Source organism: Pongo abelii, chromosome 7, assembly GCF_028885655.2.
Source record: "Pongo abelii isolate AG06213 chromosome 7, NHGRI_mPonAbe1-v2.0_pri, whole genome shotgun sequence".
NCBI lineage: Eukaryota > Metazoa > Chordata > Mammalia > Primates > Hominidae > Pongo > Pongo abelii.
In genome coordinates, this window is record NC_071992.2 from 122,692,269 (window position 1) to 122,710,199 (window position 17,931).

At 35.1% G+C, this 17,931-nt stretch overlaps 1 protein-coding gene across 7 annotated transcripts in view; it reads left to right on the plus strand.

The window, feature by feature from the left end:
- OXR1 (oxidation resistance 1) overlaps positions 1–17,931 on the plus strand; it is a 490,658-nt gene that overhangs the window by 399,791 nt on the left and 72,936 nt on the right. For all 7 annotated transcript variants that reach the window (NM_001372293.1, NM_001372294.1, XM_054560902.1 and 4 more), the window contains 1 exon segment: positions 14,488–14,570. In NM_001372293.1, coding sequence (NP_001359222.1) covers positions 14,488–14,570 — 83 coding nt within the window.

The following is a 17,931-nucleotide window of genomic DNA, read 5'->3' on the forward strand; positions in this document are numbered from 1 at the left end:
TATAGGGTTTTTAATATTTAAGTTCTCAGGAGGTTTACTTGTTAGAAGCAATGTGTTTAAAATAGAATATAGTAAATTTATAAATGCAGTTTAGTATAGTAAGTCCTCCTTTGACATCATCAATAGGTTTGTGGAAGTTGCAACTTTTAAGCAAAATGATGTGTAAAGAAACCAATTTTACCATAAGCTAATTGATGTAAACAAGAATTAGTTTCCTACCATATACTTCTGGTCACAAAAACATTAGCAAACTTGTAAGTAAAGACCTAAAATACTTCCATTATTAAACATTGAAATAAATGTGAACTATACAAACATTAAAGAAAGATTAATAAAGACGAGAATTATTTACTCAATTATTCCAGTTCAGAGTCACTGTTGGCTGGATCCTGTCCTGCTCATGGCACAAGGTGGGAACCAGCCCTAGACGGGACACCATTCCACTTCAGGACACAGTCACACACACACACACACGCACCCAAACACACACACTCATTCATACTAGGACAGTTTAAACACACTAATTAAGCTAATGTGCATATCTTTGGATGTGGGAGGGAACTGGAGTACCCGGAGAAAACCTATACAGATGTGGGTAGAATGTGTAAACTCTACACAGACAGTGGCCTTGTCTGGGAATTGATTTTTTTTTTCTCATCAAAGTTATAACAAAACAATAACAAAACGATGTTATTCAAGGACCTGCAATATATGTAAGAGAACTTAGTTACCCATGTTTATAACAGGATTATTTAGGGATATTTAATTTTCCAGTTTGAGTTGGTCAGCTATTTAAAGCACCTTAGAAAGTGTTAAAATTTGCTAGATTATAAATAGAATGCACTTTTTATGGTAGAAGACTTAAGGGAAAGTAGGTTTTTATATTTTTAACTTCAAGAAATCTAACATTAAAAGTAAAGCGACTGCAGATAGTGTTTTTCTGTGTATGAAGGCTTATTTCATGGCCACTAGGAAACTTACATTAGGAGACTCTTAATAAATGTTGTTCAATAGGTGATACTAGTACAAAAAAGGAACATGTTTTAAGGTCAAATACATACATTAGAGAAAGGACAAAAATTGGCTTTTATTTTCTAGCAGTAAATGGAAAGAAGGAAACGTAATCAGCCATAAATCACAGTGTCCCTAGGATAAAGATAAACCTGTTGCTTAGGCAGCCAGGAGAAACACAGTTATTCCTTATAGTGAGAATATAACAAAAAAAATCTCATGGAACTCTGTAATAAAGCAGAACAAACCAAAAAGCTTATTTTTATAGTAAGTACAGACTTCAGTTTCAAAAACCTATTTTTAATTTTTTTAAACCCATTAAATCTTGAATGTAGTTCAATGGTGTAGCTCTAAACTGCAAGTTAGTAAAAGCACTTCTGTACAGGCGGAAACAATTAATCCAAATATGCAGTTATCTAACAGTGCATCGTAACTGAGAGGTAGGTTTTACATTTTAAACTATAGATTTTAGATAGTTATGACTCTCTGTTTTGGATTTTTTTGAGAGTACTACTCAATAGAATTTTTTGAGGTGGTGAAAATGGTCTGTATCTGTGATGGCCAGTATAGTAGCCACTAGGCAAATATGGCTATTGAGTATCTGAATTGCAGCTAATGCAAATGAGGAACTGGATTGAGAAATTTGGATTCAGGATTCTGTATTTGCTCTATCTAATATGGTAGCAATTAGTGTTAAAGGAAAAGTTATTTGATAATACTTCCTAAAGCACAATAAGACAGACTTTATTCAGGACCATTGCAATAGGGATAGGGACTGTGGCAATGAGATTTTGTAGTTGAGGAGAGAGACTGGGCTCAACTCCAAATACAAAATGGCCAAGTGAGAATATATAGCTAAGGAGTAGAGTAAGGATAGATGGATGGACAATTGCTAAGAGGTAACGTCAGGAATAAGGGGTATTATGGTGAAACCGACCTACCAGGATTCTTGCTGAAGACAGGCCAGAGTAATCAGACTTCACCTGGACAGTGGAGGATGAGAAAACTGATCAGATACGGAAGGTAATCAGATATCCAGGATCGGGGTGGGGGTTCCTACTACACTGACCTTAACATGATTCTTGCTGAAACTGGGTTTTATAAGGAAGTGAACAGATTGGCATAGGAGAAGTTTCAGCAGCCTGACTAAAATTTGGCCATGCAAAGAATCTTTGTGAGTAGGCACATGTAGCTATCTTAATGTAAATTAATTTAATTAAGTAAAACTTAAAATTCAGTTTTCAGTCTCACTAGACACATTTCAAGTACTCAAAAGACAGATGGCTAGTGGCTACCATATTATACAAGGCAGATATAAAACATTTTTACCATTGCAGAAAGTTTTATTGGGCAGCATTGATAGCAATGAGTCCCAATGCAGGGTACACATTAGAATTCCCTGGGTAGCCATTAAAAAATTTTGATGCCAAGATCTGATTTTAATCAAAGATTTAATCTTGAAATCTCTGTTTAAGATCTCCACTCATAGTTTCTTACGGAATTCTAATATGTAACTAGGGTTAAAAACCACTGACTTAGGATGTGGAGGACTCTACATCATTCTGTTTTCCTTAATGATATTTCTCTCAATCAAACTCTTGCTGAATTTAGCAGGTTTTTATTTATTTATTTTTCTTTACAAGTACTTGGGGCATGCACCTATTTTATGATGCAAGTTAATAAAAGAAATGCATGTTTAAGTTTTCTGCTAGCCTCTGGATAGTATTGAGACCTTAGGAAAGTTGAGGTGAGTTACAATGAAAAGTTCCCAAAAGGAAGTATGTTTGTATGCTGAGAGAAAGATGCTGAAGATAAAATGACTGTGTAGCAAGGTCCGTGTGGAATAAATAAACTACTGGAATTATGATCATTCTTTTTTCACATACCACAATTAAGAACCATTAATATTGTGGAATATTTGCTTCCAGTCTTTTATAAGAAATTAATTTTAAAAATAAACCTGATATATACTATATATAAATAAATCATATGTTGCAAATACTGAACTTTAAAAATCACCTCTAATCCAGTCACCCAGAGATACTGTTAATATTTGGGTAGGCATTACTGCCAAGATCACGTCTATGTGTATATACATATAGAAGGATGGATGGGTGGTTAGAAGGAGGGAGTGACAGAATGAAAGATAATACTTATTCACCACAAGAGATTAATTCCTAAGGGGTGTGTCTAAATTTAGGCAAATTCTAAAAAAAAAAAAAAAAAAAAAATTACAGATACTGTTATTACAATCTTGTTTCAGTTTTAGGTGGGATATATTTAACCCTGCTTTGGTATGACATTAGCAGTTTCGTTTCTCATTTTTCACCTTCTCACATCCTAATATTTACTCATTTTACTATTTTTACATTGTCCGTATTTGTAACATTCATACTTAGTTTTTCAACCACTTTTTTATAACTTATTATTGTTCTATATTCTCTAGTAATCCTTTTAGAATGTCCTCCTTGATTCTGGAGTTTTTGATACAATTGGCATAATTTCAGTCTTATAGCATTGAATAATGTTTCAGTAGAGAAGTCTCATGCAAGCCAGCCAGAGTCTTTTCCATTTCCCCTAGTAGATGATTTGCTTTTTATGCACGAATTGTTGAATAATTTTTTTAAGCTCTCAAGCATAATAATTTTACCAAGCATAGAAATGGGAATAGCCTGACTCATGTGTCCACATGTGTCTATGTGGAATAATCTTTTAGGAATTACATCTTTCTTCTGGAATACATGTTGATGGAGCAGCCACTATATGGAAGATCTCTGGTTTTGAGATAGAAAAGAGAGCTAAGAAGTACAATGTTGGCTCTAAACACTTCCACCTGGAAGACGCATATGGTTCATTGGGCAAAGCAAGTTGGCCATGTCTGACATCAATAGGATGGTGAAGTATATTTTATATTCCTCAACAGGAAGGAATACAGGCTTAGTAACAATAATATAGTCTATCACCATGACTAATTTGGAAACCATTGTATTAGTTTGACAGAGATTTGAAAACTGCTGGTGTTAACTGTCACAAATAGGAAGTTATGTAGGGAAGCCCATTTCTTCTGTCACTTACTCAGTCTGCAGGTCTTTGATCTCTTCAGAAGCTCTATTTGTATGTCTCTCAAATGTGTTGTGCATGCAAATCAATAGTAAATCTGTAGGTCCAGACTGAGCCTCAGATCTTACATTCACAGTAAGCTTCTAGGTGATGTCAGTGCAGCTGGTCCCTGGAACACACTTTTAAATAGCAAGGCTCTATAGCTCTTTAATATCATGGATCTTTTCACTTAGAAGAGAGCCAACTTTAAGGTCTAGATGGAGGAAAAGGGGCAGTAAAAAGGAACATTAATGGGTATGAGACCAAGAGGAGTGTGAAATACTTTCAAATAAAGGGAAAGAGGAACATGCAGAAGAAATCTCTTGGATGTTTCAGAGATCAAATAAAATAAAAGTGGAAAAGCCCATCAAATTTGCCACTTAATTTATTCATTTTAGGGTGGGGATTGTGAACTGGGGAAGAGAAGATATTACAATACATTGTGGATTCTGTAGGAGATAATGGAGTAAAGACAGTAAAAGTAGATTTCTACTTTCAAAAAATCAACTGAAAAGAAGCAGAAAGATGGAGTAGTATCTAGAAAAAGATAGATACCAGATTTGAGGGAAAATTGAAGGGTTTTGTTTTGTTTTTGTTTTGATCGTGGGTAAGGAGTCAATAGTGAAATGTTGAAAATACAGGTTTTTTTCCCTAGTATCTCATTATTGAGAGAATAATTAGAAAAGCTACAATCAGCAATCTGTTTTTTTTTTTTAGTTTAGAAGATGCTTTTAAAGTGTTTGACGTTTTAGTATCTATATTACTATTTTTGAAAATACTGACTTGCAGCTCAATGTTTTAAATAGTCAAACTTTTTATACATAGCTATTATCAATATTGTAATATTCAGTTATAATAGGAGTCTTTTATTACCTTAAACCTGATCTCAGAGTACTTTCATTGATGATTTCCAGACTTTCTACAGCATGCCTTTCCATTTTTTTTACCAAAATAATTTTTTTAAAGATTTTATACTGCTCTGTTAATTCTCTGCTTGAAAGTCCTTTAGGACTTCTGAGTCTAGTAATAGCAAGCTAGGTAATTCAGACTGTCCTGCTGAGAATAATTTAAAAAGCTGGACACAAAGCAAACATTTTATTAAGCGTATCAGAAAGCTAAGTGGTATGGGTAGGATAGGATCTGAATGAGGACAAAGGTCTAAGGAGGGAGAACTCCAATTTGATTGCTTTTTACCCCAGGGGAAGTGTTGATTCCTGAAACAGGAACTGAGAGACCAAAAGGTGCATTTGACAGGCTGTGGGTATAATGGAACTGGGCCAGAGTGCAAGGCGTATCACAGGGGATGGGTGACCCTAGTGATCTCTTCTCACTTTGGACCCCAAAATGTTGTACATTAGGGAGAAAGATAAACTGAAGTAGCTAGGCCTCCCTAGGAAGATACTTCAGCTTCAAATTATCAAAATTTCTATAAATTAATAAGATCTGGTATTACTAGTGTCCTCAGGCACTTGACAGAAGCAAACATTAATTCTCTCTGGAGAATTACCAGTTTCTACATGTCAAAATGTTTCTTCAGACGATTTTGCAAATTTTATGTTCAGCACACAAAATAGGCACATGACAACAAGATATATGACACAATAGAGAACAGAAACAGGCCCACAGTAACTCTAGATATTCTAGTTATCAAATTTAAAATAGCTATGTTGAGAATTTTGACCTAATTAAGAATTTTGTAGAAAGATACAAACTATGAGAAAGAAAAATGGATATTCTAGAAGTGAAAAATACAACCCCTCTAATTAGGACCTTTGTAGATGAATTTAGCAGCAAATTAGACACCGCAGAGGAAAGAAGTCCCTAACTGAAAGGTAAGTCAGCAGGGAATGTTCAGAGTAAACAGGAAAGAAAGGAAAATATAGGAGAAGGTAAGTTCAATACAAGATACAGTGAGAAGTTCTAATATGTATGTACATATACATATGAATCCTGAAAGTAGATGAGAGATAGAATGGACGAAAGCATTATTTAAAGAGAGAATGGCTGGCCAACATGGGGAAACCGTGTCTCTACTAAAAATATAAAAGTCAGGCGTGGTGGTGCGTGCCTGTAGTCCCAGCTGTTTGGGAGGCTGAGGAACAAGAATTGCTTGAACCCGGGAGGCGGAGGTTATAGTGAGCCAAAATTGCACCTCTGCACTCCAGCCTGGGCGATAGAGTGAGACTCTGTCTCAAAAAAAAAAAAAAAAAAAAAAGAAAAAAAGAAAAAGAATGGCTGAAAACTTCCAAACTAAAGAAAAACTTTAATTCAGATTCAAGCATCCCTATCAACCTCTAGTGGAAACCACACCAAAGGCAAAAAAAAAAAAAAAAAAAAAGAAAAAATAGTCTTTCTACCTTCAATCATACAGCATTAAGATGGACATTGATTTCTCAACAGACACAGTAAAAACTCAAAAACTGGGAACTTATAGATTTAAAATGTTAAAAGAAAATACCTGCCACCTAGAATTCTGTGACCTGTGAAATTTCCCAGAGATACAATAATAATCATAAATATGAGAGCAAAACTAAATCAACCTTGACTATCTTAAAAATAATGTTTTTTGAATACATATGTGTTCAGCGTGTAAAACTGTTTCATATATCTTGGCAGTGGCACACACAGTTTTTAACATCCTTGCATTGTCTGGGAAGAGGATAAAAGTACCAGTTAATATTAGGCTGTGAGCGTATGTTTATTGTGGCACTATTCACAATAGCAAAGACTTGGAACCAACCCGAATGTCCATCAATGATAGACTGGATTAAGAAAATGTGGCACATATACACCATGGAATACTATGCAGCCATAAAAAATGATGAGTTCATGTCCTTTGCAGGGACATGGATGAAGCTGGAAACCATCATTCTCAGCAAACTATCACAAGGACAGAAAACCAAACACCACATGTTCTCACTCATAGGTGGGAATTGAACAACGAGAACACCTGGACACAGGAAGGGGAACATCACACACCAGGGTCTGTCGTGGGGTGGGGGTAAGGGGGAGGGATAGCATTAGGGATAGCATTACCTAATGTAAATGACGAGTTAATGAGTGCAGCACACCAACATGGCACATGGATACATATGTAACAAACCTACATGTTGTGCACATGTACCCTAGACCTTAAAGTATAATAATAATTATAATAAAAAAAAAAGTCTGTGAGAAGTCAGTAATTCAGACTTTTTATCTCTGGGATGACCACTAAAAGAATTGTTTAAAAAAATGTATAACTTTCAGATATGTGGGGAAAAAACAGAGTTAATAAATGCTGAATCCAAGGAAGGCAACAAAGGAGAGAAGTCTAAAAGAACAGGTAGACAAACGGGAAATAGAACAAACAGTGCTGGGCACAGTGGCTCACACCTGTAATTCCAACACTTTGGGAGGCCAAAGTCAGTGGATCACTTGAGGTCAGGAGTTTGAGACCAGCCTGACCAATATAGTGAAACCCTGTCTCTACTAAAAATGCAAAAAAAAAAAAAAAAAAAAAAAAAAATTAGCTGGGCATGGTGGCCTGTGCCTGTAGTCCCAGCTACTCAGGAGGCTGAGTCAGGAGAATTGCTTGAACCTGGGAAGTTGGGGTTGCAGTGAGCCAAGATCGTGCCACTGTACTCCAGCCTGGGCAACAAAGTGAGACTCCATCAAAGAAAGAAAGAAAGAGAAAGAGAGAAAGAAAGAGAGAGAGAGAAAAGAAAAAAGAAAGAGAGAAGGGAAGAAAGGGAGAGAGAGAAGAAATAAACAAAAAGGACCTGCTTAGATACACACCAGAAACATAACGTGATATGGTTAGGCTTTGTGTCCCCACTCAAATCTCATCTTGGATTATAATCCCCATAATCCCCACATATCAAGGGAGAGACCAGGTGGAGGGAATTGGATCATGGGGGCAGTTTCCCCCATGCTGTTCTTCTTGTGATAGTGAGGTCTCATGACATCTGTTGGTTTTATAAGTGTTTGGTAATTCCTCCTGCCACCTTGTAAAGAAGGTGCCTTGCTTCCGCCTTTGCTTTCTGCTATGATTGTAAATTTCCTGAGGCCTCTCCACCCATGCAGAACTGTGAGTCAGTTAAACCTCTTTCCTTTCTAAATTACCCAGTCTTGGGCAATTCTTAATAGCAGTGTGAGAACGGACTAATACGGTAAATTGGATCTACAAAGTGGGGTACTGCTATAAAGATACCAAAAAATGTGGAAGTGACTTTGGAACTGGGTAACAGGCAGAGGTTGGAACAGTTTGGAGGGCTCAGAAGAAGACAGGAAGATGTGGGAAAGTTTGGAACTTCCTAGAAACTTGTCAAATGGCTTTGACCAAAATGCTGATAGTGATAATGGTAAATGAAGTCTAGGCTGAGGTGGTCTCAGATGGAGATGAGGAATTTGTTGGGAACTGGAATAAAGTTGGCTCTTGCTATGCTTTACAAAGAGACTGGTAGCATTTTGCCCCTGCCCTAGAGATACGTAGAGCGTGAGAGAGATGATATAGGGTATCTAGCAGAAGAAATTTCTAAGCAGCAAAGTGTTCAAGAGGTGACCTGGGTGATCTTAAAATCAGTCAGTTTTATGGATTCACAAAGAGATGGTTTGGATTTGAAGCTTATGTTTAAAAGGGAACCAGAGCTGAAAAGTTTGGACAACTTGCCGCCTGACAATGCAATAGAAAAGAAAAACCCGTTTCTGAGGAGAAATTGAAGCCAGTTGCAGATACTTAAGTAATGAGGAGACAAATGTTAATCACCAAGACAATGGGTAAAATGTTTCCAGGGCATGTCAGAGACCTTTGTGGTTGTCCTTCCCATCACAGGCCTGGAGGCTTAGGAAGAAAAAAATGGTTTCGTGGGCCAGACCCAGGGCCTTGCTGTTCTGTGCAGTTTCAGGACCCAGTGCCCTGAATCCCAGTTGTGGCTAAAAAGGGCCAACATACAGCCCAGGCCATTTATTTAGAGGATACAAGTCCTAAGCCTTGGCGGCTTACATGTGGTGGTGTGCCTGTGGGTGCCCAGAAGTCATGAATTGAGGTTTGGGAACCTCTGTCTAGATTTCAGAAGATGTATGCAAACGCCTGGATGTCCAGGCAGAAGTTTGCTGTAGGGGTGGAGCCCTCTTGGAGAACCTTTGCTAGGGCAGTGCAGAAGTGAAATGTGGGGTAAGAGCCCCCACCCAGAGTCTCTACTGGGGCCCTGCCCAGTGGAGCGGTGAGAAGAGGCCTACCTTCCTCCAGACCTCAGAATGGTAAATCCACTGACAGCTTGCACTGTGCGCCTGGAAAAGTTGTAGGCACTCAATGCCAGCTAGCGAAAGCAGCTGGGAGAGGGGCTGTACCCTGCCAAGCCACAGGGGTGGAACTACTCAAGGCCATGGGAGCTCACCTCTTGAATCAGTGTGACCTGGATGTGAAACATGGAGTCAAAGGAGATTATTTTGAAACTTTAAGATTTAACGACTGCCCTTCCAGATTTTGGACTTGTGTGGGACCTGTAGTCCCTTTGGTTTGCCTAATTTCTACCATTTGGAACAGAGACATTTACCCAATGTCTGTACCCACATTGTGTCTTGGAAGTAACTAACTTGCTTTTGATTTTACAGGCTTATAGGCAGAAGGATCTTGCCTTGTCTCAGATAAGACTTTGGACTTGGATTTTAGGGTTAATGGTGGAATGAATAAAGACTTTGGGAGACTGTTGGGAAGGCATGATTGGTTTTGAAATGTGAAAGGGACATGAAATTTGGGAGGGGCCAGGGGCAGAATGAGATGGTTTGGCTTTGTGTCCCCACCCAAATCTCATCTTGAAATATTATCCCCATACTCTCCTTGTGTTAAGGGAGAAACCAGGTGAAGGTAGTTGGATCATGGGGGTGGTTTCCCTAATGCTGTTCTTGTGATAGTGAGTTCTCATGAGATCTGATGGTTTTATAAGTGTTTGGTAGTTCCTCCTGAGTTCATTCTTCCTCATGCTGCCTTGTGAAGAAGGTGCCTGGTTCCCCTTTGCCTTCCGCTATGACTGTTAAGCTGAGGCCTCCCCAGCCATGTGGAACTGTCAGTCAATTAAACCTCTTTCTTTTCTAAATTATCCAGTCTTGAGCAGTTCTTTATAGCAGTGTGAGAATGGACTAATACATAAGGATACAGAAATGTTGAGAGTAGAAAGAAAAAGCAGACACTAATGAAAAGAGAACTGGTACATTAATATTAGACAAAGAATACTTTATGGAAACAGTATTCTGAGAAAAAGTTTAATTTCCCAGGAAGATATAATTTTTGATTTGTATAAGCCTAATAACATGGTCCCAGTGTATAAAAAGCAAAGTAGGGAGAACTACTGGGAACCAAATAACCCATAATTTAGAGTGAGAGATATTAACAACCTCCATTGGTAACAGAATAATCAGACAAAAACAAATCAATACAAATATACATAATTTGACTAACACAGTCCACAAACTTGACCTCATGGATATGTAAATAAATGTGTGTGCATGTATGCATACATATATATAAAACACTAAACCCTGCAGTGCAGAGTGTACATTATTTTCAAGCATATATGGGGCATTTACAAAATTTATACATCTTACAAGTTTCCCTCTTAACACTATCTTAGCTGTGTTCCAGAGATTCTGGTATGTTATATCTTTGTTCTTATTAGTTGCAAAGAACTTCTTGATTTCTGCCTTAATTTCATTATTTACCCAAAAGTCATTCAGGAGCAGATTATTCAATTTCCATGTAATTGTATAGTTTTGAGTGAATTTCTTAGTCTAATTTTTCTAATTTGATTGTGCTGTGGTCCAAGAGACTGTTTCTTATGAATTTAGTCGTTTTGCATTTGTTGAGGAGTGTTTTACTTCTAAATATGTGATCAGTTTTAGAGTATGTGCCATGTGACGATGTATATTCTGTTGTTTTTGGGTGGAGAGTTCTGTAGAGATCAGGTCCATTTGATCCAGTGCTGAGTTCTGATCTTGAATATCTTTGTTAATTTTCTGTCTCAGTGATCTGTCTAATATTGTCAGTGGGGTGTTAAAGTCTCCAAGTATTATTGTTTGGGAGTATAAGTCTCTTTGTAGGTCTCTAAGAACTTGCTTTATGAATCTGAGTGCTCCTGTGTTGTGTGCATATATATATCTAGGATAGTTAGATCTTACGAATTGAACCCTTTACCATTATGTAATGCCCTTCTTTGTCTTTTTTGATCTTTGTTGGTTTAAAGTCTTGGTTTAAAACTAGATTTAAATCCTAGTTTTGTCAGAAAGTAGAATTGCAACCTCTGCTTTTTTCTGTTTTCCATTTGATTGGCGGATTTTTCTGCATACCCTTATTTTGAGACTATGTCTGTCATTGCATGTGAGATGTATCTCTTGAAGGTAGCATATCAATGTTCTTGGTGTCTTATCCAGCTTGCCACTCTGTCTTTTCATTGGGACATTTAGCCCACTTACATTTAAGGTTAGTATTGTTATGTGTGGATTTCATCCTGTCATGATTTTAGCTGGTTATTTTGCAGGCTTGTGTATGTGATGGTTTTATAATGTCCCTGGTCTCTGTACTTCATTGTGTTTTTTTAGTGTCTGGTAATGGTCTTTCCTTTCCATATTTTAGGGTTCTTTTAAGGCAGTTCTGGTGGTAACCAATACTCTCAGCATTTGCTCTTATGGAAACGATCTTATTTCTCCTTCCCTTATATAGCTTAGTTTGGCCAGATGTGAAATTCTGGGTTGGAACTTTTTTTCTTTAAGAATGATGAATATTGGCCCCCAATCTCTTCTGGCTTGTAGGATTTCAGCTGAGAGGTCTGCTGTTAGTCTGATGGACTTCCCTTTGTAGGTGACCTGGCCTTTTTCTCTAGCTGCTCTCAAATGTTGTGATTATTTGATTGTACTTTCATATTGATGGAAGAAAACAAATAATTTTATGTGCTTTGGTATTTATATCTGTGAATAAACATTTTAATATTAATTATTAAAATTTAGAACTGTTTTTATAAAATGTAATTATTGCATATTTTATAATTTTTAATTAGTAAAGAGAATATTTTCCATTTGTTTTTCAAACTTTAAACTGTAGAAAGTTAGTACATTAGTTTTCTTGCCCTGAGCTGCATTCTGTGGTGAGCTCTTGAAAATTACAGAGCGATTGCAAACTTGCAAACATGTTTAATGAATTCTTGGGATATTATGAAACACAGATCGAAAAGCTATTAGGCAAAGTAAATACAAACTAAGGGTTACTCCTAAAATCAATTAAGGAAGGGTATATTATTAGTTAAAAGTAATCTGTAATTGTATATTGCATTGCTTGAGAAGTTTAAATTGCAAAATGAGGAGTGTTTTTGGTTCTTTTGCTATTCAAAGAAATCATTTAAAAAATTATTTAAAACATAAATTATTCAAAAATAAATCGAATTTTATTTTAATACATTTTAAGTTGTTTAAAATAAAAATAAATTCTTTAAAACTTATTTTATCTTAAAATAGTTTTAATGTTTGCATTTTCTCATTAGAGAAGCAAATTTAAATATAAACTATTCAGTGTAGAAGAATTAGAATACTTTGATAAGCACAAATAATATTCTTTATAAAAATTCTACCATATTGCATTGCCACCAGGAATGCAGAATATCTCATTTCCTACTGTCAAACAGTATGTGACCAAACTTCTTTTGAGTTTTTACCAACCTGATAGGTGTGAAAGGATATTTCAGTATAGTTTAAATTTGCATTTATCTAATTATGAGTAAGATTGAACAACATTATTACATGTTTAAGGACATTTTTACATCCTCTTGTGAATTGTCTGATTATATCTTTTGTGCATATTTTCACCTGCATTATTTTTTCCCTAGTTTTTAAGAGTTCTTTAAATATTTAGGATACAAAAGTAGAACGTGTGTATGTATGCGTGTGTGTGTGTGTGTGTGTGTGTGTGTGTGTGTGTGTATCTCTGCATACTTTTTTTCCTAGAGTTGTAATGGATGAACCATAATTCTTTCTCTACTTTTCTTTATGGAAAATTAATGGCAGTTCATAATAGTTTTGGTAGTTCAAAGTATAGTTCAAGTTGTTGCTTCAGAACATTACTTCATTAGATGCTTGCCGTGTGTCAGGCCCCTAGTTAGGCACTGAGGAGGCTTTGTGGAAGAAAGGCAGTGTTTTGGAGGTTACAATTTAGTGTAAGAGATTTAAAACACAAATATTAACTTAACACTGTGTCAGATGCTGTGAAGGAGACATAAAGATGCTGTGTGACTAATAACAGGGACTTGGGTTAGCTGGGTGGTCAGGAAAGATTTAGGATATTTTTTTAAAGCATTGCAGAGGTAATTGTCCTTTTTGGGGATTTTGATATTATTATTATTATTTTTTAGTGTTTGTTTAGAACCATTCACCCAACAGCTGAGATGATTAGGTCAACATAAACTCTTGTATGGTCAAAATGCAATTTAAGTTTAGATAGAGGGAGAACAATGAAATAGATATTTTCTAGATTATATGGTCTTAGGTTGAACTAAATTTTCTTTGAAAACTATAGTTTTTAATTTTGGTAAATTTTGAGGGTAAAGTAAATGTAGCATTTTGCCATGTTTACTATCCTATTTAATTTTGTGATTTATTTAGTTTTTTAGATTTCATTTTAATAATTTTTATGTTTAGGTAGGAGTGGTGTTTTATCAATTCAGTGTTGTTATTACATGAAGTATAGATGAGAAGGTTAACACTAACACAAAATTTAAAGGGAAACAGTTTCCCTAATCTTGATGATAATGAAACATTCAAGGAAGTCTTGATAAGCAAATGAAAAATATTAATAATTGGCATTCAGTCTGAAATTAAATGTTCGAATGTATGTTTCTATATGAAAGCACACCTTGATTTACTTCATGGCATGTTAATATGAAAGCTCATAATTTAATTCCATAGAGAAGACTATTTTTCATTATGACTTATAGAAAAATTTTTTCCTTTGAGAACTAATGTTACAATTTCTTACTTGGAAAATAATAATATATATCTTGAAAGATGTATTTTAAAAATAGGTATGTTGAAATGTGGTGGTATTATAATCAGGTTAAATCTGTTGAAATAAATTGTAATTTAGTTTTTAATGACTTCCTTTCTGTTGACAATTACATTTTGCGTTGACTTGCAATTATTCTAGTGGTTCATACTAGTTAAGTTCCTAAAGCAAGCAAGTAGGAAGTTCAGTTCCTTTTTTTTTGACAGTTGCTTGATTTTTACAGCAGAGCATCCCAGGGAGTAAGTTGTATTACTAGTAAATTAGACATCTGCCCAAAGAGCTCTATTCAGTAGTCCTTGACATTACTCTGAAAGAAAGATGAGTTTAATAGGAATTTTGCCTTTTTTCCCCAGACACTGGCCAAAAGAAGACCCTAGACAAGAAAGATGGAAGACGAATGTCTTTTCAGAAACCTAAAGGGACTATTGAGTATACTGTAAGTTATTTGCTTTCGAAAAAGCTGTTTTTCATTGTAAGAGTCTTCTTTGAGACATTCTCTGTTTATACTATAAATAAGACAAGCATTGTTAATTGCCTTATTTTTAAAAATCTGTATTTCACTTTGGATAATTGTTTTATTTTTTAGTTGTTGTTTTTTTCTTTAAAGAGAAATTTTACTGAGATACAAAGGTAGTTATCCTAGAAAATTTAATTTAATATAGATGATAGTTTACTGAGAGAGTTCCCATCGGCCAATAATTTTTATTAGGTTAGGCTTTTAGGAAAATATTTATTTTTTTAGAAATGTGATCTTCATTATATTCCCAGCAGTGCTAGTGATAATTATAATGGCAGATGGGATACATAAAAGACAAGTTGATGTTAATCTTCCAGTATAACCTTCCACATTAAATCATTTGTATTTATTTATAGCTAACTCCCTTTAGCTCTAAAAATTGAGCTTTTTTTTTTTTTTTTCTGTATTCTTGAAATGAACTTCAAATCTCCCTGCAGTCAGCTGGCTTTTCACATTTCTGTTTACTCTGGGAAACTGAAGTGAGAAATCAGCTTTGGTGTATGGTATGCTGCATATTTGATTGTATGTAAAGATTGTTTATTTAGATAATGTTAACGTGTTGTAAAGCACTTTTAACTGAGATTAATTTTGTTATTTTGTGTTTTTCTAACATAACTATATTAAGGAGAACAGCAATTTTAAACATTAATTTAGCATTTGTGTCATTATGAAACCGTCCAGTCTTTGACTCTTATTTTCCATGCATCTTTAAAATTGAACAAATTATCAAAATTGTAAGTTATACTCTATTTTGATATACCATTCGTATGTAATGGACAGTGTGAGATTTTAAATATTTTTAAAAGGTTAGGAATCAGATAATTTAGGATGAAATAAAATTTACTAATATCAAGATAATCTCACAGCATATTTTAAACTCAAATTGCGTGTGTTTGTACCTTCTCTGCATAATTGAGAAAATAAGTTCAAATAAGTTTTTTATAGGTAACCTTTAACATTTCTTCTTTGTCTTTACAATTCTGCAGTGCCAATATGAAAAATTTAGATATATACATGTTTTTATCATGTTTATTGTGTTTCTTCTTCAGTCTAAGAAATCATGTCGCTCATAAATTCTAGAAAAATTCTTGGTAATTATCTTTGATTGCATTTTCTCCTGCTTTCTCTATTTTCTTTCTCCAGAACTCTAATTTTTTATTGAAACTAATTGTACTACATTTTGCTATCATTATGCTTCATTGACCTTGCTATTATTTTGATTGTATCTTCTGTCTACTTTGTTGGGTGTTTGCCTCTTCTTAATTCCCAACGTGAGTGGTCCCTTGTTTCTTTTTGCTTTTCTACTGACATTCTATTACTTGGAGTGCTTAAGAACTTTATAAACTATGTGGAGTGAGACCCAAACTTTTTTTCTATCCCTACCTTTCTAGTTGCTTGCATTTCCTACTATCACTTCATACTAAACAAATTATGGAAACCTCTTACCAATTCTTCCTCCATCCTTCCACAATTCCTGATTTTCTCATTTCCGTTCCCTTTCAGTTTGTTATTCATTCAGGTTGCAGTCTTTAGAGTCAGCATCGGTTTGCTCATTCACATTTGCTTCCCTGACATACTGTTACTGCTGTCACCACAACTCCATTCAATCCATGAATGCCTTCTCTTGAGTCTTAGCTGAAATCTTGTACCTTAATTTCTTTCTTTACATTTTTATTACTTTAAACCTTATCTTTGTTTTTCTGTATCCATTCTCTTTCTTGTTCCAGTAATTCTAGCCCTGATGCCAGTAATATGAAATGCCACTTGGGCTGTTTTGTTACCTTCATCGTCTCATTTAATAGAATCACTGTGAGAATAAAATGTGTTATTATTAATTATGAAAGTACTTGGTAAACTTACAGATGTTACTGCAAAATATCATTTGTTTACAGAGACCTTTTATATATATTATCTCGGTAACGTAGGTTTTATATCAGTACATTGTGTAGATGGGGAAGTTTGCACAGAAGCATGTAGGCAGAACTAGATTATTATTGTATTAACCCAAATATTTGGCATAAATTTGGTTTTATAAAACCATTAAGGAAAATATATATATTATTGTTTTACATACACAAACAAATGCACACACATGTGCTTTTCCTGACTTTTGAAATCCTCTGTAACCTAATTCTAAATGCCTCTTTTTTTTTTTTTTTTTTTTTCTGGAGACAGGGTCTTGCTTTGTCGCCCAGGCTGGAGTGCAGTGGTGCTATCACAGCTCACTGCAGCCTCAACTTCCCAGGCTCAAGTGATCCTCCCACCTCAGCTTCCTGAGTAGCTGGGACTACAGGCATGCACCACCACGCCCAGCTAATTTTTGTATTTTTTGTCAAGATGGGATTTTGCCATGTTGTCCAAGCTGGTCTTGGACTCCTGGGCTCAAGTGATCCATCTGCCTCGGCCTCCCAAAATGCTGGAATTACAGGCATGACCCACCATGTCTGACCTCTGAATGCCTCTTCATCCTTTTTAGAGACTTAACTCCATGTAATCACCTTCCTAAAAATTTGTGCTTCATGAGTCTACTCTGGATGGTTTAGGAGGAAGAGGACAGTATCCCACAAATATGTTATAGTTTTCTGTCTCTTAACTATGTCAGTTCTGTTATCTTCACTTTGAAAGTTCGTTCCTTTCTCTCTACTTTTCAAATTCCCGACCCTTCCTCAAGACCCAGCTTTAAATCATTTTTTTTCTGTAGTCTTTTCTAGAAAATTTGGATTACATGGTGCTTTTATTCATACTCAAAACTTCTATTGCATTCATTATTCCATTTTAAATTGCTCATCTTTTATAACCTTTTCTATCTTAGTTTCCAACTAGATTGTAAATTCCTTGTGCACTAAAACCACTTTTAGGTGCACTTATTTGTGTTTTCTTCAGAGCTCTCTTAATGCCATGTGTAATGGGGACTCTAAGTGGTTATATTATATTGACCAAGTGACATTTTCTTTTAGGGTAATTGACGAAATCTCATTATTTATAATTTCTACACATATGATCGTGGAAACATACGAATGATTCAGAACTAAATTACTCAACTTTAGTTCAAATATTTTTCTAATTTATATGTGCAATGATAGAATATATGCATAAAGATCATTTTGAGTTTAATACAGGTGTACTTTGCAAAAATGAAATTAGTATATTGCTAGAAGTCACATATATTTTAGAAACTATTCAAAGGAATAGTATATTATTTTAAAACCTTTGTAAAATGAAAATAATCAGTTTTTGATTTTTAAATTATGTTTTGTATTTTGAAATTACTTGAAGTAGA